Source organism: Oreochromis aureus, linkage group 4 (genome assembly GCF_013358895.1).
Source record: "Oreochromis aureus strain Israel breed Guangdong linkage group 4, ZZ_aureus, whole genome shotgun sequence".
NCBI lineage: Eukaryota > Metazoa > Chordata > Actinopteri > Cichliformes > Cichlidae > Oreochromis > Oreochromis aureus.
In genome coordinates this window covers 14765765-14788844 of record NC_052945.1, presented here as the reverse complement: position 1 = coordinate 14788844, position 23080 = coordinate 14765765, and the positions used below count along the sequence as shown (strand labels likewise).

General features: G+C 40.8%; 1 protein-coding gene across 1 annotated transcript in view; it reads right to left on the bottom strand.

Moving 5' to 3' along the window:
* Positions 1 to 636: 636 nt before the first annotated feature.
* Positions 637 to 23080, bottom strand: part of rnf213a (ring finger protein 213a) — a 31711-nt gene continuing 9267 nt past the window's right edge. Inside the window, exons 12-67 of the mRNA XM_039611743.1 lie at positions 22907 to 22962; positions 22441 to 22615; positions 22196 to 22357; positions 21992 to 22090; positions 21784 to 21906; positions 21407 to 21590; positions 21017 to 21190; positions 20743 to 20895; positions 20049 to 20665; positions 19643 to 19802; positions 18829 to 19046; positions 18525 to 18662; positions 18236 to 18400; positions 16485 to 17757; positions 16215 to 16396; positions 15954 to 16109; positions 12252 to 15860; positions 12054 to 12178; positions 11622 to 11726; positions 11418 to 11542; positions 11213 to 11335; positions 11049 to 11110; positions 10779 to 10932; positions 10549 to 10690; positions 10252 to 10443; positions 9990 to 10120; positions 9727 to 9884; positions 9435 to 9641; positions 9108 to 9295; positions 8873 to 8993; positions 8642 to 8742; positions 8064 to 8246; positions 7689 to 7855; positions 7485 to 7587; positions 7265 to 7379; positions 6977 to 7184; positions 6681 to 6877; positions 6466 to 6588; positions 6269 to 6379; positions 5905 to 6147; positions 5744 to 5819; positions 5614 to 5648; positions 5415 to 5515; positions 5169 to 5325; positions 4835 to 5009; positions 4446 to 4540; positions 4091 to 4342; positions 3833 to 3965; positions 3404 to 3487; positions 3144 to 3324; positions 2692 to 2893; positions 2517 to 2594; positions 2203 to 2400; positions 1903 to 1992; positions 1644 to 1822; positions 637 to 1553 (exon numbers count right to left, since the gene is read on the bottom strand). Of these exons, the coding sequence (XP_039467677.1) occupies positions 1397 to 1553; positions 1644 to 1822; positions 1903 to 1992; positions 2203 to 2400; positions 2517 to 2594; positions 2692 to 2893; positions 3144 to 3324; positions 3404 to 3487; positions 3833 to 3965; positions 4091 to 4342; positions 4446 to 4540; positions 4835 to 5009; positions 5169 to 5325; positions 5415 to 5515; positions 5614 to 5648; positions 5744 to 5819; positions 5905 to 6147; positions 6269 to 6379; positions 6466 to 6588; positions 6681 to 6877; positions 6977 to 7184; positions 7265 to 7379; positions 7485 to 7587; positions 7689 to 7855; positions 8064 to 8246; positions 8642 to 8742; positions 8873 to 8993; positions 9108 to 9295; positions 9435 to 9641; positions 9727 to 9884; positions 9990 to 10120; positions 10252 to 10443; positions 10549 to 10690; positions 10779 to 10932; positions 11049 to 11110; positions 11213 to 11335; positions 11418 to 11542; positions 11622 to 11726; positions 12054 to 12178; positions 12252 to 15860; positions 15954 to 16109; positions 16215 to 16396; positions 16485 to 17757; positions 18236 to 18400; positions 18525 to 18662; positions 18829 to 19046; positions 19643 to 19802; positions 20049 to 20665; positions 20743 to 20895; positions 21017 to 21190; positions 21407 to 21590; positions 21784 to 21906; positions 21992 to 22090; positions 22196 to 22357; positions 22441 to 22615; positions 22907 to 22962 (13221 nt within the window). The 3' untranslated portion in view covers positions 637 to 1396. The remainder of the gene's footprint in view (positions 1554 to 1643; positions 1823 to 1902; positions 1993 to 2202; positions 2401 to 2516; positions 2595 to 2691; positions 2894 to 3143; positions 3325 to 3403; positions 3488 to 3832; positions 3966 to 4090; positions 4343 to 4445; positions 4541 to 4834; positions 5010 to 5168; positions 5326 to 5414; positions 5516 to 5613; positions 5649 to 5743; positions 5820 to 5904; positions 6148 to 6268; positions 6380 to 6465; positions 6589 to 6680; positions 6878 to 6976; positions 7185 to 7264; positions 7380 to 7484; positions 7588 to 7688; positions 7856 to 8063; positions 8247 to 8641; positions 8743 to 8872; positions 8994 to 9107; positions 9296 to 9434; positions 9642 to 9726; positions 9885 to 9989; positions 10121 to 10251; positions 10444 to 10548; positions 10691 to 10778; positions 10933 to 11048; positions 11111 to 11212; positions 11336 to 11417; positions 11543 to 11621; positions 11727 to 12053; positions 12179 to 12251; positions 15861 to 15953; positions 16110 to 16214; positions 16397 to 16484; positions 17758 to 18235; positions 18401 to 18524; positions 18663 to 18828; positions 19047 to 19642; positions 19803 to 20048; positions 20666 to 20742; positions 20896 to 21016; positions 21191 to 21406; positions 21591 to 21783; positions 21907 to 21991; positions 22091 to 22195; positions 22358 to 22440; positions 22616 to 22906; positions 22963 to 23080) is intronic.

The window sequence follows — 23080 nt, the reverse complement described above, 5'->3', positions numbered from 1 at the left end:
GGTGCAGCAGTGAGTGCCTACAGCCATCTGTAAAACACGGTGAAGGGTGTGTCAGGATCTTGTGTTGAGGATCTTGTCAAAGAACCATCAGATTTTGAGCAAACATGCAATACCATCTAGAAAGCATCTGATTGGCTGATTGATTGGCTTTGTTTTTCAGCATGACAAAGATCCCAAACTGCAGTAAAAGCATTGAAAAGCACACAGTGGAACACAATCAGTCATGGATTGGCCTCTCCAGAACCAGGTCCTCAACATTTTTGAAGCAGCAACTGATAGAGAACAAAAGGCAAACAACATCCAAAAATGAGCTTTGAATATACTTCAAAAAGCCTGAAAAACTATTCCTGAAAACTAATTAAAGAAGTTACAAGAAAGCTTACCTACAAAAGTTCAGGCTGTGCTGAAGAATAAAAGTGGTCATACCAAATATTGACATTCAAGCTTGTACAAAATCTGCTTGTTTTTTCTTATATGCTGTATTTCCATGTATTTTTGCACATATTTCATTAAATTGTATCCATTTCTCATTTCCAAGCAAAACAGTTGAAGGGTGGCTCAAAACTTCTGCACAGTACTGTATAACAAATAACAAAACGAGTTAGGAAGCTAGAGTCAGTAAGAACTGAGACAGTGTTGAAAAGGAGGTTATATTTGACACGTGTATGTTTTTGGCCTACAACCTTGGTGTAAACAAAAGAAACATAAAAATCAAATGTAGGCATCATTAAAGGTTTGCTGGAAGCTGTTTATATTACAGATCCCACATACAAAAATTACTAAGTGGAGAATGGAAACAATAGAAAAAGTGAATTGTACTCGGTAAATATACTAATCAGTAATAACAACTCAAAGAAAATGAATGAAAAAAGTGGACAGCTTGGAAGTGAAAGAAAGGCAAGTAGATGTTCTGTATATGAAGCAAAGGCTACAAAAGAAACTCAGAAATGTAAATGACATAATGTGACTGATGACTTCAGTAAAAAAGTCAGCTTGTTCCTGAAAAAGTGATTTAGATAAGTCTGATTTTACCTTCCTCAATTTAATCCACTTTTTTTTACCTGAGTAAATTAACCTTTTTTCAAATTCACATTAAATGTCAAGTGCAAGCAAGCAGACTTCAACTGCAGCTGCAGAGATAACATCAAAGAAATACAAAGTGATACAATCCAAGAAGAGATCATTAAGGGGAAAAAAGTTCACATTATCATATAGACAAGCTGTAAAATGTCTCTTATTCTATGAAGCTAGTGCTCTGTCAAAGGCACCTCTTCTCTGTATACGTGTAATTACATGACAAATGAATACTGTCATTTCAAGATGTAAACTTGATCTGAGGGATTTTCATGACATCGCATACAGAAGGAAAAAAAGGAATAAAGCTTAAATCTTGTTCTCATTGTCTCTGTCCGCGCTCCTGCTTGAAGGTGACGATAAACTTCCATGCTTCGACGTAATGGGACAGGAGGATCTCTTCTGGGAAGAGCTCTTCCACATCGGCGGGAATGTCCATGTCTTTGCGCTCCATTTGAGACACCAGCGTGTCTTTCAAGCTTTAAAAGATGAAACAAGCAATTTGAATCAAATCTGCCACTGCTAGAGTAATGCAAATGAAAACACAATGAATAAATATGAATTTTTACCCCCAGTCAGGCCTGAAGGTATCAGTTGCATTTGGCTTTTTGAGGAACAGCACCAGGAACTCATGCATCTCCAGGAGGAAAGTGTCAGCACTGTTTTTAGAGAAGAAACCAATCAGCAGCCTGTGCTCGTCCTCACCCAGGGCCTGTTTGTACTCCTCTGAAACTCCTACAAATGGATCCTGATGAACACAAAAAAACACATGTATAGGCATATTGATAATAACTATTGAGACATAATACACCTCTGTGTGATGCTTACCCTCTTGAGGCGCAGCATGTTTTCTGATTTAAGTGAGGCCAGCAGCTGCCACAGTGCCACACAGTGTTTTAGGCAACACATGCCAAAGGCCTGTGGGCAAAACAATGTGAACGTGAGGCATAGAGAACATAAAGTAATTAAGATCTTACCAGATCTTAAACTCAATGCTCCTAACTAGCAACAAAATTAAGTTTCTTAAAGCACACTTGGCACATTTCAGTTCTGTATAAACAGTATCCACATAGTAGTCAGAAAGAACGAGCAACAGTATAAAATAGCCGGCGTCTCAGATAGGCCAACCTTGAGGATGTGCCGAGCCATCTGGTTTCCCATCTGCAGCACCTCCTCCAGGTAGGAGGACAGCTGCATATGAGGCTCTCCCCCAGTCATGGCAAGGAAACCAAGGGCCACTTCCAGCATTGACAAAGCGTCACACACCTCACTGTAGGAGTGGAGCTCTCCAGCCACAGCAAAGAGAGTGAGAGTCTGAAGAGGCTCCTGTTGGCATACATCATAATGGCTGTTATCATCAGAAGCATGTACAGTATACACAATTTGTAATCTCTGATAAATAAATGCTAAATCCGAGCATGTTATGACCTATTACAACTTACTTGTTTGACTTTTTCTTTTATGTCCTTGAAGATAATCTCGTAGTTGCGATCGTGTCTATTCACTAGTGTAGGAAGGCCCTGTGGATGAAGGACAAAGAGGGGGAAACTGTGCTTTAACAAACTGTGCTTTGAATTGTCAGCAAAGCTGCTTTGCTCCTCATTTTCATTGGCTCACATTGAGAGTGATGAGAGGCTTGCCCAGCAGGAAGCGTGAGATGATCTGCTGCTCGATCTTAGGCAAGTCATACTCGTGAAGGGTCTCCTGGCCCCGCTCGATGCTGTACTGGGTGTTGGACAGAACCAGCGGCATCACATCCCTCTCCAGCTCGTAACGAATCACATGCAGGTCAGTCAGATCTGCAGGGCTTACTTTGTAGCTGAGAGAGGAATAAATAGAAAGTTTACCCAGGAGACAGTGTCTCTATATTTTGGGATTCTACTACTCTGACACTCTTTTCAGTCTTTAGCTCTTTCCAGCTATAATTGAGATATCATAATGTTATTTTAATCCATCTATATCTTATAATTTTGGCAAACATGCCGTATGAAGTGTAGAACAAGTTCAGACACAGTCTTCTGAAAGCCAAAGCATTGCAAGTGAGAAAAATGTGGTGTGAGCGCCCCCACCTGGTCTCCTCTCCAGTGTGCTTGTCCACACAGTATATAATGTCATTGTGCAGCGCAATTAGGTAGCTGACCAGAGCTGTAGAGCACAGGCCTGGGCCGTGTCGCCGCGGCAACAGCACCCTGAAGTCACTGTTGAGGTCCAGGTCATTCTGGCAGAACTCAGCCGGGATCTTAATCTCACCTGAAAACATTTTAAAATGACGTTAGAACGAGACGTTGGACAGGTCAGCGCTGGTGTAACAGTACTGCTGGTTGGTTACCATTGGTTGCCAGCGATACTCTGAGCTGATTCCAGGTTGCCAGGAAGATTCTGATGTGTTTTTCGTACCAGGTTTTGAGTGAAACTGCATACAAGAAGAAATCAAATAATTAATCCCTAGTGTAAAGATGTCAGCCGCGCAGGAGACCCGCAGTTCACACGCTACAGAAAATTAGAACATCAACATCAGCGGCGTTCACGTGTGGAAGAGATTTTCCTCTTTATGAATAATCAATCATTGTCTCCGTCCAGGTTAAAACAACTCACTCCTTGGCAGGCAGGTTCTTAAATCGCATTCTGCCAGCTATTTAACAATGACATTTCCGAGAACAGAGGTAATTAGGAGTTGCATGGAACTTTGTATCTCTTGTGCATGAGTCACGTAGTTGAAAAGGCTGAGAAACACTGATGTAGACAGTTAAGTCAATACCGGCTTTCTGATTGCGGAGAAATTCAGCGATGCTGCCTTCCGTTAGCTCAGCGATATTCAGAAACTTCTTCACTAGATCCCTCTGGAGTGCCAGGATTTCAGGAAGGTGCTTCACCAGTCGGATTTCCGCTTCCTAAAAATAAATAATCAGTAATACTAATAATAATAATGACAGTAGTAGTGTTTTCAGATCACCGACAGATTTTTCTTTCCCTTTCTTCAACATTAAAAATGCATTTTATGTTTTCATTTTCTCACCCTATGGAGGAACCTCCAGAGGACCGGCAAGGTGTCTTTGCCATCATTTTGCTCCACAATGTGGGTGAGGCTCAACAGAGACACTTTCTCCCTGCAGCTCCACACAGCAGAAACATGGATCAGAGATTTTGGAGGAAGTGAAGCCAAGAAGAGCTGAGGATCTCCAAATATGAGCTTCATGATTGGACTGGCAGAGATACGAGAGTCAGCCCGGATAAATGTGTTCACTTCCTTTAGCTGTCTATCCAAGTGCTGTGGAAGAGCAGGTGACATGTTATGTTATGCATAGATCTTGTATAAACATATGAGGCAATTTGTACTGTTCTGGGAAAAAATGGAGTAAAACTTTGAGTACCTTCAGATGTGGTGTGATAATGGCAGCGCTCATTTCAATTTCCCAGCCGTTTCGTGCTTCTTTGGTCGAGAGAAGATTGTCATACTGAACAGGCCCTAAAAGGAGAGTCAAGCCTATTAAAAAACCTTTTACTATGACTATTCTCAGTCTTTACAAATCTATACATATCTTTAAACCAGAAATCCATATATTGACTTAAAAGCTCAAATTTGTGGCCTCTAGAGGGCACACTTTCTCTCTTCTATGCTGGACTATACTGGACAACTATTCAAAGTCCAATCGGATTGTTTGAGTTTTGTTATCAAAATGCTTCCGTAATTATTCACACAGGACTTCACTGGTATCTTATATTTGTAGAGAGCTGCAGTATTAGTGTAGCTTTTACTTACATCTTTGCTGCTGGTGTGTCTCCAGGAGGCTGTTGATGACCAGGTGAACAGTGCTGATTGTGTCGTCTGTCCCCTTACCCAGACTTCTGATGAGGTGTTTCATGTCCTTTCTCAGATGAGCGAGTAGAAACTCTCCTGCGTCTTGGACTGGAGGTTTGATAATGGCAGAAATAGACTAGAAGGAAAAAAAAAAGCGGATGACTCTCCACCTTTCTTACTACAAACAGTGGATTATAAACAGGCTTATAACATTATCTTGATGGAGATTACTTGGATAATTTGTGGTTGGTTAAAAAAAACAGCACTTTTGAAAACTCCGTTCTGTTTGTGCTACCTGTGGTTGGCTGCAGGAACCAAGCAGCATGGCCATGTGAGTGAGCATGCGAATGATGGTGAAAGGAACGGGAGAAATGCTCTTGGTGTCCAGCATGTCTGGATTGTCTCTACGTCCGGGGTCGCCGAGGACGTGGCCTGTTTGAGTGCGGTCACCTCTGTCAGCAGACAATGAACAAATAAATACTGATGAATATGTTTATTTTGCTGCTTTCCTCTTTCCACCTGAATTCTGTAGGCCACTTACTGGACTTGCACAGTATGAAATCCTTGCACGGGTCTGTGGTCATTCCCTCCAATCACTGCACCACAGTCTACACAATGACTTGTTTGCATGGGCTGGCCACACTAAAGAAATAGAAAGAGTTTCAAATAAATATGAGAAAAATACCAACAAAAAGTGACTTTTTAAAAATGGATTATGAATCCAACTGAAGCTAACATACCTCACCAATGGTGCAGGGGTGACCATTTGGACAGTCTGTGTTAAAAGTATAAAACAATATGACAAAGGTGTTTAGCACATCACCTCATTTCATCACATTAGAAGATTTTTGTCTTTTTAATAATACTTACGATACCACTGCAAGTGACCCATAGCTTGTTGAGCCACTGCTAACATGTCCTCCGGCATGGTGGGCAAGAAAGCCGCCTGTACCAACAGATGCATCAAATATATATATTTTTTTTTTAAATATACCCAGGTTTTGATCACTTATAACAGCTATTATACATACCTGCATGTTTGCAGGTGTCATAGCTAGCTGCTTCAGTGGAGCCAAGATCCCCTGGTTTCCACAGAGCAAGACAGCAGCTAAGTGAACAGCCAAGTCCACCGACACACACTGGGCACCAGAGACCCCGCAGCGAAGAGCCAAGGGCCCAATCTGGTTGGTCACCAGAGACAGGGCAAAGGCCTTCACCTGCGGGCTGGGAAGGAATTTTGATTTCTCGATGTAGCTCATCAGGGCCTCCACTTGCTATTGGTAAAAATATACACACAAATAATTAAATACTGAATGGAGACAAACTGAAAACTGTAACTTAAAATAAGATAAGATGATGTTATTTTATTTAGCCTAACTGAATTAGAAAACCTACTTCAGGCTTGGGATGGAAGCTCGCATTGGTTTCTCTGTAGAGAGTGGTGACTTCTCGATACAGTGCCAAGAGAAGATAAACTGTTTTCCACTGTGGTGGGCATTTGCACCGCTATAAAGACAAAGCAAAAGACCCACGTCATTATGCATGCAAAGTCCTGATTCTGAATTTCCACCAAGAAAGCGATGCAACATTACCTCGCAAGCCTCATCCAGTCCATCCAGTTTGGCTTCCATAACTACTTTTGCAACAGCATTTCTGATGGTCTTGTAATCTTCCCCACACACGAGATACTGATCTATTGGTGTGACTTCTTCATCCTGGGTAGAGTGAAATGAAAATGAATTATTTAGAATAAAACTTTGAGTTTATCTTCTTTATAAGCTGAAAATCAAACTGTTGCTAAGCGAACCTTTTGCTGAACTTCCTTAGGAAAGATCCAACTCATTTGATCCGATTTGAGGAGCTTCTTGACAAACTCTACTCCAAACTGACTGCACATCTTACGGATCAAATAGACCCGATACCAGTCATTTCCACTCCGCCTACACAAGTCTGTCACACTGGTCAGGAAAGCTGTGCTTCCATTTTGGCCACCTTCTTGGGATCCTGGTAAAGAATAGTGTTTTTGTAAAAAGGAGAACATTCCTGACACATGGCAGGAGTATGACAAACAATAAGAGTGTGTAACTCATTAAAAATACGCACCTGGAGCTCTCAGTTTTTCCACAAACATGCTCACTGCCATATCCAGGTCCATACGCACTCTGGCCACCTGCTGCAGGTACTCTACAGTAGCCTTTTCAGAAAGCTGATCACGAGACTGCAAGAAATCAGTCAAGAAGGCACTTTCATCCTGCAGACATGCCTGCTGGTCTGCAGTGGACCTGAACTGCATCCTTTCAAACATGGAATCCTAGAAAAATAAACATTTAAAAAGGCATTTTAATAAAATCCACAATCAAATCCACATGCAGCTTGTGTGTTAGCGCTTACCTCCAAGCAGTTAATGTACAAGGTGTAGAGCTCAGTTTTATCCATCTCCTCCAAGATGTTGCTCCGCTCAACTGCTGTCAGGTGCTGCTGCAGGTACTTCTTAACATCATCAAAGCTTCAAAAACAGTCAAGGTTAAACACAAATTAGAAACTGCCATGCACAGGCATAATAAGACCTCATGCAATAACCAAAAAAAGGAGGAAAGAAAAAGGACCTCACCTGTACTTCAGAAGAAGTTTGAGCACTACTGACCGCACCACCGGATTTTTATCCACAGAGTCGTCAAACGGAGAAAGCGCCTTTGTCAAAATCTGCTTATTGCCTAAAAATACATAAATCTATTTAGAACTAACAAAACATATAGTTGTACAGTCACACATGGATGTGTTTCACATACATGGTGGAAAGAAAGTAATAGAGTACCTCTTAGAATTGGGACAGCGCCGGCCTCCACCATGAGAAATGACAGCAAATGAAGAATGACAGCTGAGCAGGGTGGAGAGTTGTCCTTGAAACACACAGTCGACACCAGGTCTATGAAGAAAGCATTGCACTTGTTCCTAAACTGGGTATGTTGTTTGATGGGAATCCTACATGAAAGAAGATTTTTAAAAGTCACACAGATGTTTTAAAGCACATCACAAAACACATCTAATCAAAAACAAGGTACTTAAACGCAACACAACTAAACAGCAGCAAAAGGCAGATCAAAAAATTTTGTGTTGTGTGGGAAGAACTGAATGATATCTTTGTTCATTACACATGAGTCGTTGGCCTTATTCACATATAGTTACCAACCTTATATCATCTGAGGGAACCAAGGGGAAGTCATCGTTAACTGGCTGCATGCAGAGAGGACAGTACATCTGTCCAGGCACCAACCACGTTTTGATACAGGCTACACAGTAGATGTGTTCACATGGCAGGCAGAGCGGGTCCTGGGGGTCTCCCATACATACTGGGCACAGTGTAAGACCAAACCTGAGAAAAAACAAAACAAAAAAAACCAAACAAAACAATTATAACGCTTCTGATGTTCAGTAGTGAAATATTACCAGTTTAAAGCTATGATAGACACAAAATCCAAAGAAACTGAAAATAGACAGCCCTCCTCCTGCAGTGCTTCCTTCTATATTTTAAGCCCCTAGATGCTAAAATAGGTAAATATAACAATAAATTGGTAAAAATAGAATCTTAGCTCCCAGCAAGAGAAAAAAAATGCTTATTTTTGGCCATTTAAGTTTCAATTCAGTTCATTCGTACCTTCTACAACCTTCTTAAAGCAGCCAAATACAATGCTAAATATGCCCAGAAGCGCTAAAATACAGGATGAGAGATTCTGTTAACATGCAACATGTATAAAGATCGATGTTTACCTGAAGATGCGTTCGATGGCTCCATCTTTGCAGGTTTTGAGCAAACGAATTACTGCCTCAAACGTCTCCTGAGTTTTGAGGTCTGAGTTTTTTCCCAGTATCTTGAAGGGAGAGCAGAAGCAATACATGTTTATTATGGGTGAAGAAGAGATTGTGGTTATCGTGAAGAACGCTTTATGGTAATTATCTGTACTGTTAAAAAAAATTTTAATACAAAGAACCCAGACGCACCTGGCCAAGCCGCCTGGTGTTCTCCAAAACTAAAGGAGACAGTTTCTTCTCCAGCTCCTCTATTCCCAGCAACATGTGCTCCACAAACAGAGACAGAGAAAATATCCGATTCCATCCAGCTCTAAAAGACATAAAACAAATAACCTTTTAATACAGCTCAAGTGGTTACCTAAAGACAACCTAAAAACCTCAGACTTGTGATGATTTGGATATTTTTTCTTTAAGCTTTACTTACTGGACTCTCTTGGCGATTATCTTGCTTCTCTCTCCATAATGTCTCACGCTGTCCTCTGAGCAGATTAACTCAATAGCAACCTGGATTTTTTTCACCTGCCTGAGCCAGGCTTGTCTTCGGGCATCTGTGTTCAAGTCTATGGGCTCCAGGTACTCCACACATGCAAACCCAGCATACACATCGAGTACCTTGGAGACAGAAGAACAAAACCAAACAGAAATAATTACAAACCCCCCCAAAAATTTAAAAAAATAGAAGACTGTTGATGAGAAATTAAAAATCCTTCAAAGAAACAGAAAATAAAAACACTGTGTAAATAAGGATTACCAGTTCAACTCCGCCTCTGGCATTAGGATTCATCAGGAGGTTTTGGGTCAACTGAGGTACAATGCACATCACTCTGCAGAGGTTCTGGAGCCGGTTTTTGAACTCATGATATGCAGCATGGACCCACGGAAGAGACGTCACCGCTTCAGTGTCACTGAGCTGCGACCGCAGTTCGTTAACACAAGAATTCAAAGCACCACACAGGAGCTAGAAAAATAAATAACATGCATTAGTATTTATTGTCACACACAATCTCACCAACATCAAATAAAAACAAAACAAAAGAAAAAACCTGGAGATCTTCCCGAGAAGTGACATTCATTGTCATGGAGATGAAATCCTGAAGGTAGCGCTGGAAAAACTCAAACTGCATCTCTGGGTCTGCTTTCGCTATGTAGCGGCCGAGCGGTGTCTTCCAAAAGAACTTAACAAAGTCTTTCTGAGTTTGCCCTGGAAGACATATGAATTTAATGTAAAAACAAAACAAACAAACAAATAAACCCCAAAACACAACATCACTATATAAATTATATAGTGGCTAAAACAAACCACTACCTTCATGTCGAAGTGCATGAACCCAGAGCTCTTCCAGGTAGTCCTTAATCCTCCAGCTGAATGGCATGCTGCAGCTCATGTTCTTATCCTGGGCAATGTAGTGCTGCACAAGGATGGTTCTCGTCTCAGAACTATAAGCAGTTTAAAAAAGCAAAGTGAACATCAGACATCTTTAGGTACAAGAATGTTTGTTTGTTTTTTAAACAAAACAATTATTACACATTATTACATGCACAATAATTACATTATTAACAACACTTACGCGTGGTCTAGTGTTAGGTGTGAGATTTCCAGCAGCTTTTCATTGCCAAAGATATCTAACCACAGCTTCTTAACAGATTCATCACAGCGGGTATCAAGCAGGAGGTCCATGTTTTGGTCACGGTCTATGAGTGAAACTAGATGCGCCAAGAGGGGGACGACCACAGCCTGAACACGTTTCCATAAGGTGTGTCTGTCATGAATGGAGAAAAAAGGAGTTTACAGTGGTTTTCGAATAAATATAGGAAAATAAATACTGTATATTAAACTGCATATTACACAAGACCGAACCACTCACCTAAAGGTGCCTCCTTCTTGCAAGGCATCGATGTTTGAGGCCTCCTTGAGGACCCAGTTGCTCTTGATGGATGAGAAAGTGTTGCCGTCGTGAGTCACCAACAATGAGTGAAGATGCCGCTTCACCACTTGTAGAAATTCACCTGACAAATTCAGATAGAATAATTAGCATTAGCAAAAGCAAAAAACAAAAAAAGCAACAGCAAGTACTGAAAAAAGTTTTGTTACTACCTGTTATTTCGTCATTGTCACTCAGGAGTGTCAGAAGGATCTCTACTCTCCGAGTACTGCGGAGGCCACTTTCCACCTGGTCCCTCAGCATGGCTACTGCACTCTGCACACAGCTCCTCAGTAATGCTGTAGTGTCCACAACACTTTCCCAGGTCTGCAGAAGAAGAACACACTAGTTAAAATCTAGTGTTAAGATTTATCCCCAATAAAATAACATGTCATTCATGTAAGAAAACAATGTGATGACCATGCAGGGATTTATAGACTTACATTTTCCTCCTGCTCAGTTTCCTCCTGTTCACTCTCAGTGTACATGTCATCAGTCTCCATGGCTTTAACAACAAATTTGTAATTTAATACACAATACTGTAAAGTGAAGAATTTATATGGAGACAACAACATAATTTTTTATAAATGATTTATCATTAACTAACCTTCAGCCTGAGGTGCCTTTGTTTCAAACATTTGACTGATTGTCATGTTTTGCAAAGTTTTGATGTCTGAAACAATGTCTTTAGAGCGTCTGAGGTCATCAATATGAACTGATCTCCAGGGGCCTGTGAATATTAACGTCTCAGCTTATTGTCCACTCTTTACACTACATAATAAAAAATATAGTCCATGTTGTATAAGCCTCACCGCCATGAAAGCCAATGTAAGAAGTCCCTCCTTCCATTCTTGGCAGTCTGGTGATGAAGTACACAAACACCTTTCTACCTGTGTTCTCCTGGGTTATCTTATTGATTTCATTAATCGACGAATACCTGGAAATGAACAGCAAAAGTTAATATGGCAAAACCACCCTGTAGCTAAAAGCCCACGAAAAGGAAGTGTTGGACCTACTTTGCAGATGCAATGAGGTTGGCGCTGAGACTGGCTTCATCAAAATCACTCTGGATGATGAGGACCCTGTTGCTGCTGCTTTTATTCTCAGCTGTGAGGAAGTTCCTACAAGAAGACAAGGACATGCTTTGTACACTGTAACACATCTCAAGATCATAGTCAGTTATTCTCATGCAATATTTGCTTCTAAGCATATTCTAAAAATGTAAATGTCAAAATGTGTCAATACATTAAAACAATCACAATAATCTGTAAATTCAGTAACAGAAGGATATGTTAGTTAGTAATATGTTTACATTACTAGATATTACAACTAGTCTACGACTGTTCTTACTAGTACATGTGTATATGTGTTTCACAGCTTTGTTTCTATTGTACTTTACTGTGTGAATGTAAAAAGAGTAAAATTATGCATTCCCTAGATAAACAAACCTTATCTTCTTCAAGAAGGAGTGCTCCGTGTCAAACTGCTGGAGTGAGAGAAGCTCAACACTGTGCAACATGCTCTCCAATGGTTCGAGGTCAAAAGCAGTCAAAAGTCTGGAGAATGTTGTCACCTATAGTGTAAAATTACAATTAGACCGTATGTTTTTGTGTTTGTGTGTATATAAAATTGTCAACTTTAGTTACCTCTGTGAAGAAGGAGCAAGAATGGGTCTCCTGCCTTGTGTGAGCAAGTATGTAGTCAGCCAAACAGCTGTTATTCTGCTCTTCAAAGTACATCCTGGCTAGATATTCACTTTCCACTTTTGGAAGGGCTGTATAGTCCAACCTCACCACAGAGTCTGGTGTAGCACATTTGAGCAGTATGAGTTTAGCCTCGTCGAGCATTCTCCTCTCAGAATCTGAGATTTCTAAACTGTCCTTCTGGTTCTCTATTACTTGGAGAACTACAGAAGCACATGTGTCTGAGTGGTAGCCAATGAATACGTCTGGGGGTTTGTACTTGTATGTCTGAGCTGCCGCTGCATGTTGGCTGCTGAGAGTTACAAAAAGCTGGACCCATTTCTCCAGTTCCTCCACCATCCTCTTCTGCTCGGCTTTCAGAACAGTCTGGATGTCCAGGTAGTGCTTCTCCAGCCTGTTAATGAGAGGTATTGGGAACTGTTTGTAGACCACTTCTTTTTCCTCAATGACGATTAGCCGGAAGTCTTTGTGAACCCTGCATTTTACACGATGGGTTCCCAGTCCAAGGTCCACATATTTCTGCCCTCCCAAGCAGACATAGTATTGGTTGAGGGCATCATAGAGACTTTCATAGAGGTTCTGCAAGTTTAAGAGCACAACCGTTTGTCCTGTTTCCATGCATATCTTTACTCTGTTGATGTTGCGACAGATTTGGGTATACTCTTGGTCTTTTGGGAAGCTGGAACCAAAGATAATTTCTGGTTGACCACTTTCTGAAAAGAAGGATTGCTGCAGGATCTGCAGGGCTGCATAGTTTTTAGTGAGCACCAGGAGGTATCGACATTCTTCTTCCTGTCCAACTGCTTCAATGTTTTCTCTCACAAACTCAATGGTACTGATGTTCTCTAGGTTTGGTGGAATCCCCAGTCTCTTGGTGAAGACAGTAACTGGATCTACATTATCCTTGCCACTGAAATTTCTCAGCACTGCTTTGACAGTTTCCTCTGGTGTGGGCTTTCGCTTAGAAGCCTTGGCAACCGCAAAGATCATCTTTATCAAGCTGTAGTAGTCACGTAAGCCAAAAAATCCTTTGCCTTGTTTGAGGCAGATTTTCCGGTAGGCTCTTGCAAAGGGTTGGAAGAAATCCCTGACCTTCTCCAGAACCACTGCATCAGAGGAGCAGATTCCTTTAGCGCTTTCAATAAGTTCCTTCAGGTCAGGGTCCCCACGGGACACAAAAATGCCTCGGTTCATTTTTGCAGGGTCCAGTGCCCAGTTGGAGATGCCAATAAATCCAACCTTTTTGTGTGGTAGTGGCTCATCATCAATGCATCCCTCCTCCAGCAATGGATGAAGAGTTTTCAGTGGCATCTTTGGAGAGTCCTCTGCAAGCCCGATCTCATCAAGAACCACAACTGAGATATACTCATCCAGGTTTTTTCCTTCCTGAAAGCGTCCACATTGCTTAAATGTATTAATGATGCCTTCTGGTGTTGAGTGAGGGCTACACTGGAAGGACACCAAGTGGATCTGTTTGAGCTTTTTGTACAGATCAGAATGAGCAGCTTGTCCCTGCATTGCATCTGCCACCAGAGTTTTAGACAGAGATTTTGAACTTCCAGGTTTGCCCACGAGGAAGAGAGGGATTCTCAGTTCAATGCAGAGAACCATCATGAAGACGTTCTCTTTCAGGGCACTATTTCTTGCAATTGTATCCCCCATTGGCACACCACTCAAAAGTAAATCCTGCATGAGTGAGATTTCCTGCTTCACCTTTGATGGCTCGTATAATGCTGGAAGACTTCTGCTGATTTTCTGCCTGTATTGATCCTTATTTTCTAAACAGGCATGATAGCACACTCCAATGGCCATGACTAGAGACCAGAGAACAGGGTCTCGGTTCTCAGGCCCTTTTTGATGCCTTTCATCCTGCTCAACATTTCTCTCATTCTCAAATTTTTTAAGCTCTGCAAAAAACATTTCATGGTTGTCATAAAACCAAACAAAAGCTTGCATGCAACGTTCAACATCTCTCAGGCTGACGAAGCTGCATTCATCATTTCTTGCACGCATGTACTTCTGTGAAGATGAAAGTACATCAGTGATCCACTTGATATAACATTCATCAATGGCTTTTTTTTCAGCAACTCTTTGTACAATCTGCTGGATGTATATTTTCTCTGTGTGATCATTTAACTGCCCGAAGTCCCATACCAGAGGAATCATGCTTGGTGGCAGTGCTTGAACTCTATACACCAACTGGCGGAGAGGAATAGATCCAAGTTTTTCGTCCGTCTCTTCAGCTCGAACTCTGTACCCAAGGCCTGCAGATTCCAACCTTTGAATCATCTCATCTGTGTGTTTTCGGTAAGGATTGCATGCAGCAATAATCTGCAACCCAGTGTTGGCTGTCAAACTTTCCCCCTTTACAGTCTTATCACAGAGGACCTCCTTAATACTGCTGATGGCCTCTGTAGTGTTGGCCTCATCGAAAAACAGAACGGAGTCGAACCCATAGTCGAGTTTGTTGATCGAAGCAATGTCTTCTGCTTCTCTCACTTTGGTGTAGATCATCTCTGAAGTTGTCCCTCCATGCACCTTGACAAGTTTCATGTTCTCAGTGGCCACTCCACTCCTCCGGAGTTCACAAAGGAATTTGATGAGCCTTGTTTTACCACACCCTGTTTCTCCCATGATAATGACAGGGATGCCGCATCTGAACCGCATGTGGATTGCGAGCATCTTCAATATGTTGTCAGTTGTAAGCTCATAAGTTTCATCTGGATCAAGAGGCCACTGGATACCAAGAACACTACAGATTCGCTCTATTTTCTCTGCTCTTGGAAGGCGATCAAAGTCAATGTTGAAAGGGACTCTTTGCAGCCTTAGGCCTTCATACAATGCCCTTGTCATGACATTTCTTTTAATCACCCTGTTAGAGGTTGGGTCAATGGCATCGACAAAGTTCTGCTCATTGAGCTGAAGATGGAAACCAATAAAGGTCATGGACACATGGTCATCATTAAAGAATATGTATGGATGTGGTTCTGTTTCCCATCTTTTCCTGATAAGAAAAGGAGCCAGGTCTTCATCTCTGACACCAGCCAGATCGATTTCCAGCCTGCCAGGACTCTGGTCAGAAATGCTGAGTGATGGAGAGGCAAAATCCTTTGCCATCAGAATCATGAAATCTACCACAAAGGTTTTGAATCCGGTTAGTGTGTCCCCAGTGAAAGTGACATCACAAAAAACAGACGTCTCACAGTCTTTCAGCTGAAGGTTGAGGAACCATGCAAAATTTCTTAGTTCAGCCCAGGATGGATCCATTATGCCGCAAAACATGAGAAGCATCTGAAGACATTCAACATGTGTCCCCTCAACATCCTTATAAGTGAATACATCTAGATTAATGTGGTTATGAAACCGCGTGAGATACTGGTATGGTCTCTGAAAAGCCTCGCTCCTGAATTCTTCATCATCCATCAGTGGGTCATCATTGCTCACAATGGTGGGATCTTCTTGCTTCCTCATCTCTAGCATTAGTACCTCTTTGGGTGGCCGGCAGAAAATATTTGGGAACACATCAATGAATGAGCTTTTGATTTTTTGAGTCTATACGAAAAGAAAAGAAAAACACAACTCAAGGTAAAGAACAGTTTGAAATCAGATAACAAATCATGAATGTTTGTGTTCATAAAAACGTACCTGAAGTGAAACATTTCTGCCCGACTTCACAGTGGGCTCCAAAATCTCTACAAGGTACAGTTGCTTGTTATTGCACTTCCACATCTTTCCCTCTGAGTCCAGCAAGTATCGCAAAATCAACAGTTTGAAGAGGAACTCATGCAGACCTTTCTGGACCTTTTCCAAAACAAACACAGTCATTTCACATTTTATGTAAGCTGCAAAGACATGTCATATTGAAAAGGTTACATTACGTTAAACAATCCATTGATTGCCCATTACCGATGATGTGACGTCAAAATGGAACACAGTCAGTTCTTTCCTTCTAGGGGCGTCCAACAGTGATTGAAGGATGACATTCTCATCAACATTAGGCTCAATCAGGCGAATGCATTTCATCACTGATGATTTTTTGGTTGATCTCTTCAGCTTTTCATACAGCCTCCTGATGTAAAGCGATTTTCCTGCAATTTCAAAAGATCATATGGCACGTGTGAATTTTGATAAATAACTTTTTAACCATTAGGAATAGTAAATAGCACCTATACATACCAACACCAGCCCTTGTGGCTGAAATGACACCAACACAGAGTCTGTCCTTAAACGCAGCTGCGGCGCTGCACTCATCTGCTGGGACGGCATAGTGCTTTTGCAGATAACTCTGGATTCTTGCCAGAGGTTCCTGTGGAACCATGTGCAATCTGTACTGGCTGAAGGCTGATGGAAGGTAGGTATGTTCTCTTTCTGAGCTGCAAATGATAACAAGTCTATAATCCTTCCTACTCTGCATTTTCATTCGCTGAAAAAAGTTCTCAGCTTTAGAGCTCACATCATAAGGGAGGAGATCTCCATACAGTAAACAGTAAATCTTCTGTCCTCTGTAGCCTGTGCTGAGACAACGTCTGAGGAATAGCTCCACCTGTTCGTATGGCGTCGTGGAGTTGCATAAGAGGACTTCATCATACGTGGGAAGTGTCTCATTTTCACTGCTCATGTAAATGGAAATGCAAGATGACAACACCTCATCATGTGGGCAAACAATGAGATTTGGGTTTCCAACAGCCAGACCTCTGGGAACATGTCTATTTATGAAATTCCCTGTGTCATCGTCAGAAATGTCTTCTTCTTGACTCTCGTTGTGTTTGTTGGCCAGGATACCCAACAGTCTTCCAAGATTTTTTATATCAAGAATGTTGGGGAGAAAATTTCTCATGTCTTTCATATAAGCATTCCATATGTGATCAAATTTTGGTAAACCCTTTGCCTGTTCTACAAGACTTGCCAGAGGACCCAATTGGCTGGTGAAGTCTGGGTCTTCCCCCTCACTGCTTTGCACCACAACAAAGGTCTGAAACTCAATGTCCTCATTTCGCTCTTCTGGTTTTTTGAGGATTTCATACTGAAGTTCATGCCAAACCTCCCTCAAATCTGAGTATGTGCAGTTTGGCTTGATGAAAGAGAGCATCATGAGAACCTGATCTTCTACATTGGTAACATTTTGCAAAGTCAGCTTGTTGCATAAGTAGACAATCTGTTCAGCTGTGTAGTAGTTAAGATAGTAATGCTGGGATCTCTGTTTGTCTACAAAAACCATCCAGAAGTCAAGACATTTCTCCATTTTCTTGCAAAGTTCAGGAAGCTTCTCTTCTATGCTGCCCTCCACAATGACACTGTTAACACTGTCCAAGTTGAAATCCATCATAATACTGGGTGCCTGACTTTTTGAACAACAGTTGATTTGCACTTCCCAGTGCCTGAACAGCGGATTCCCAGCAGTGTAAAGAGCAATGAATGCCTCAGCTAGTCTTTGAACACTGGCAAAAACCTGAAAAACAGAAACAAACTCAGAGTCAGCTGCAAATAAATAAGTTCAAAAAGCATACCAAGTTACACCCATTTCATTGTCGAATCAGTTTCTCTGTCAAGCATGAGTCTATGATCATATAGCTGCACATTTATGTAGTAAATAGCTCTTCGCCTTCTTTTTATAAATTTTGAATGTAATGCACTAAAGGTTTGAAATGGTAGTATATCCCAAAATTGACCTATACATCACCACATTTTTATCAAATAAATCTGAAGAGAGTTATCTGGATTTTTTGGACATGTCTTCACATGTACTGTAAATTGTAGGACCTAATTTTAATAGGTCTATATCATCTAGATATTAGCTTTTGACATTATGGATTATTGAGCATTATTGATGATGTAGATAATTTTATCAATTTAAAATAATATTTACAAAATATATTATTTGAATTATTGGAATCTCAGATACCGAAAAGGAAAATATTGCAACGTACCTCTGCAAAATAATCAACTTCACATTGCCCTTGATCCCCTTTCCCAGACATGAGCATGAGTTTATTCTGCAGCTCTCTCAAGTCCTCAAGGGAATAGCAGCGCATCTGCTGACCGTCATCATGCTCCTCTGGAATCTGCAGCTTCAGGGCAGTGTCAAGACTCAACTAGATCAGGGGGAAAAAAAGAAATTCACATGCATATTTTTGGAGACTCTTTGTCTCACATCTTTGTCTAACATGTGTGCTGTACTGATCTAGGGATGCAATCAACTTTCATTGCATTATTTACCTTTTTTACATTTTGTGCACTGATCAGGTAGATACCCTTGTTATTGATGGTTGATGCTAAGGAGAGGGATGACAGTTCCACTGAACCATGACTGTCCTTCACAGTCTTCAACCAGTCCAAATGACGTGCACTGTCCCGCTGTAAGAAAAGATACTCTTCACAATTGTGTTGTGTTTCAGTTTCCCTTTCATAAGATTAGCCTTTACCCCAGTAACCCCACTGTAAGACACTAAATTTCATATCAAAGCCTTCATGGCCATCCTGATCATATTTTTGCTTTAAGTGTTCGGAGGGATCTTCTCACCAGTTTTTTGGGTAGGTTGCTGTCATTCTCCAAAGCCCTCCACAGCTTCTTGAGCACTTCTCTGAAGGCTTTAAAACCAGAGTCTGCTTTGAGCTCATAAAGCACTGAAGAGTAGCCAAGAACTGCATCGTGGAAGCACGCAACACGATCCACATCCATATCATTCTCTCCCGCAGAGATAGAAGCCAGGTCAACAAACACTTTTAACTCATTGATATCTGCAAAATACATTTAAATAAACAGAAATAGGGTGGTGGTTAGTGGTTGGTGATGTTGATTCATAGTAGGACTGTTCTGAAATTATAAGCTGCTGGTAGGCTGGGGCCTTTCTATGTTGAGTTTGCATGTTCTCCCAGCGATTGTGTGAATATTCTCTGGGTCTTCCAGCCTCCTGCCACAGGTCATGAACATGCATGGTAGGTTAACTGGTGATCTTAAACTGGTATGGATGTAAATGTCTAACCTGCATACCTGCTTCCTGCAACACAATCCTGGTAACCTTGGTGTTGTGCAGCCAATTTTTTCCTTTGTGACTTTAGAGAACCAGTCTAATTTCGAGAGGTTTCTAACTGTACGTAGCATTACAAAGTGTAAGATGGAGTCATTGCCATAAGAAAATGAAGCATATGTGCAGTCCATTAATTAATTTCTTGCAGTAGACACTCCCATAGTTGCTGATGTCAGTAGTTACAAAGGAAATTTAAAAAAAAATGTTCAGCACACTATTACAGCCATGCTCCAATGGATATTGCAGCATAGCTGTAGTAGTGTGCAATGGATAGACATTAACAAGAAAATGCATAACTACACTTACCTTCAAGGGCATGCTTCACCCATGTCACAAAGTGTCCCCTTAGTGCCAGTTCCTGCAGACACAGCCTGCGGGGCTCGGTTATGTCCACTAGAACAGTCTTTGCCTGCATCAACTCATTGTCAATCCGGCTGAGTGGCTCTTTCTGAAAGTCTATATGGTTCTGAGTGGTGGGGAGACAGGAAAACTAGAGTTACATTCTAACCATGGAAATATGATCAGAGACACTCTTCACAGGGAGCCTTAAATTAAAACGTACTAAACTGGTTAAAATGAAGTAAAACAAAGAACTATGCTGTTATGGTCCATCTATTATGTATATCCATCATTAAATACAATAACCCAAAGCTTGTGTGGAATGCAAAATAGCTTTTTAGATTGATAATTTTTTATACACAAAGCCACTTACAACTTCTGTGAGTGTCTCCAGAACTCTGAAGTCACCTTGAAGACCAAGTGTCTCTTTGACTTTCATGATTACTTGAGCTGAAGTCACAGCGAGATGAAGTTCGTGGTACTGCTCGATCTGTTGAACCCTGCTGTTGATCCATTGTTTGTCCCTTGATTTCTTCATTCTGCACATGATCTCTAGGTCTTTTGCAAGATCTTCATATTTGCCCTTGAAAGCTTTAAAAAACTGGTTAACCTCTTCAAGCCTTATAGTGCCGTCCTTCAGGCGAGTGTAGATATCTTCATAATGGTTGTAGCAATCTATGAAAATGTCATCATGTATCATTTGTAGTGTTGCCCTAATGTCCGCTACCTGATGCTCATCAGGATTGTCTTCCATTTCTTCAGTGGCCAGGAACTTGGCTTGTTTGTCCCAACACATTTTGAAGACAATACTGTCCCTGATTGTGTATAAATCCTCTGCCATGTTTCTAATTTCTTCGTCCAGATTGAAGAAGGTGACAATACCAGTTATTGGGGAGGGCATCTGGTCAAATTGATGAACCTCCATGAAACGGTCCAAAGGTGTGGTCATAATGTTGACTTGTTGGTTTCTTTCCAGTTCAGCAACATCAACTATTATGGAAATTAATATGGATGTTAATAATTAAGACTGATAGTTAAGACTGATGGCACAAACTCAGTCAACATACCTGTCATGTGTTCCTCAAGTTGATGGCTCTTAGTTAAGAGAACATCAACAAGCTCCTTTTCATGATATACAGCTTCTACTTCATCTTCTCTGCACTTCAACAGCCTCTTCATTTTGTCATGATCCTTGTATTGCCCATTCTCAGCGAGGCAGTCTGTTAGTATCAAGTCAAAAACACAAAAAACTCAATTTTATAATTACTATTAGGTCAGAGTACACTATTAAAATCTAAATACAACTCAAGACATCTTTGCTGAAAAATGTACAATTCTTACCGATCTTCAGCAGTTCTAAGAAGGCATCTTGCCTTTCCAAAATGATCTTCAGCAGGCTGATCTTAATGTTTCCCTGAACTAGTTGATTTTTCATGGCTGTAAATGAGGATATCCCTATTGCAACTCTGTCCTTTGCATCTTGAGAGAGTTCCTCAATCAGCTTTTCATCTGCTCCTGCAGTGACAGAATTACCAGGTGAATGTTTTATCTTAAACCACAGCATTTTAACTTTTGGCACCAACTCGTAAACCGAGGCCTGGTTACCTACTGTGGGGTGCTTTCTGTTTTTTTTAATATCATCATGATTATTATTATTACAAAAGTGCCATTTATCTGTTTCTGTTTGGTCTGTGCAATGTTTAACGCTTCAGTGTTATTCTTAGACAATACCGTGGAGCTGAAAAATGTCTTTGGCAGCAGTCCAGGAGAGTAGGTGCCGAAGGACAACTTCTTCATCTTGGTGGTATCTTCCTTGACTATCCCTTGGCCAGGATTTTTGGATAATGGCAGAGATGAGTTTCCCAAATTTTGAGTTGAACTTAAACTTCCCAAACAGTTTGCCCTCATTCTTGGTCTGCATATAACATAGAATCAAAAATTGAATTCTGTCTTGATTCAGATTTGAATCAATTTTATTGTGACATAAGAAATTGTGGGTTTTTTCGTCTAATATTTAGCTCATGGGATTGATATTGTTTTTAAATATAGTCAATAGTGAAAATCACCAATACATCTAAGTTTTAAAAGAAAATGAGAAGACTTCATACCTGGCACAAATATGTAACAGCCTCAAGAGCACACCTTTCAATACTAGCTGCAACATGTGGATGGGAATCACTAAGGTCCTCTATGTTGATGCAGTAGTATTCAACTTGATCCAGGGCAGATTCCTAAAAGCACATTTTCACTTGAATTTGTTGAATCTTAAACAAACAAATCCCTAACTCCCCAATCTCCAAAATGTATCTCACCTACCTGTTTATATTTGCCCTCAAAATCCATAGTGAGTGTTTGCCTCCACTCTTTTGTGCATTCTTCATCTTTGAAGTGGATGGAGATTACATTATTCCACATCTGTAAAACACAACCATATTTTATGCATTCTCTACAATGATGAGGTTAGAGTACGTTTCTTTATATTTTGGGGGTTCTTTTTAGACATTGAACAAAACTGCTCACTTCAATCTCCTCTGTTGCCTTAACTTGGCGTAAGGATAACATGCCCCTGGTGAGCAAAGCCTGTTTAAAGGAACGACTGATCCATCCTCTCATTATGGTCATCGCCTGTGTGGTTACCATGCCTTTCACATACTGTTGCTTTTCATCTCCTTCTTGGGTCTCCTAAATGTGAATCATTAGATTATGAAGGTTTACTGTCTGCCAAACTAAAACCATGAGTTACAAGATGTGTGCACGTTGCATACCTGTTGCTTGTTACATTGAACAAAGTTTGACACTGACGCAACCAGATTCATGCATGCCACAGGAATATCAGGATAGTTCTGGGTAACTGAAGATGGTTTGACTCCTCTGCAGATCTTCTCTAACAGTTTCACTGCTGTTGCCAGGCACTCTCTCCTGTAAGACTCTGTAAAGTAACTATGATAAACAAAAACACAAAGATCAGAACATCAGTACTTCCATGTATTTCCCTCTACATGGACACACTTAGTTACACAACACCTGATATAAACAGCATTCACAGGAACATTCACATTGCCTATGTCACAACTTACATCATAACCAGAAACCCCTCTTAAGCCTACACTAAATTACAAGCTTTGCAATACAGAACATGTAAATTCATTTAAGAGGCAGACATTTTTTACAATTCCACCAAGTGTCTACAGACTTCATGTCCATAATTTTTAATTATAAACTGTAAATTACCTGTATTTTTCCTCAATGAGAAGCTCCAGGATATGTGAGAGTGTGTCAGATACTGCCTAAAAACAGAAAACCATCAATACTAATTATTTTATTAACCTGGGTGATAAAAATTGCTCAATTGTCATGGACAGTTGTCACCTGGGCATATTCCACTGAAAAAAAAAAAAAGCTATG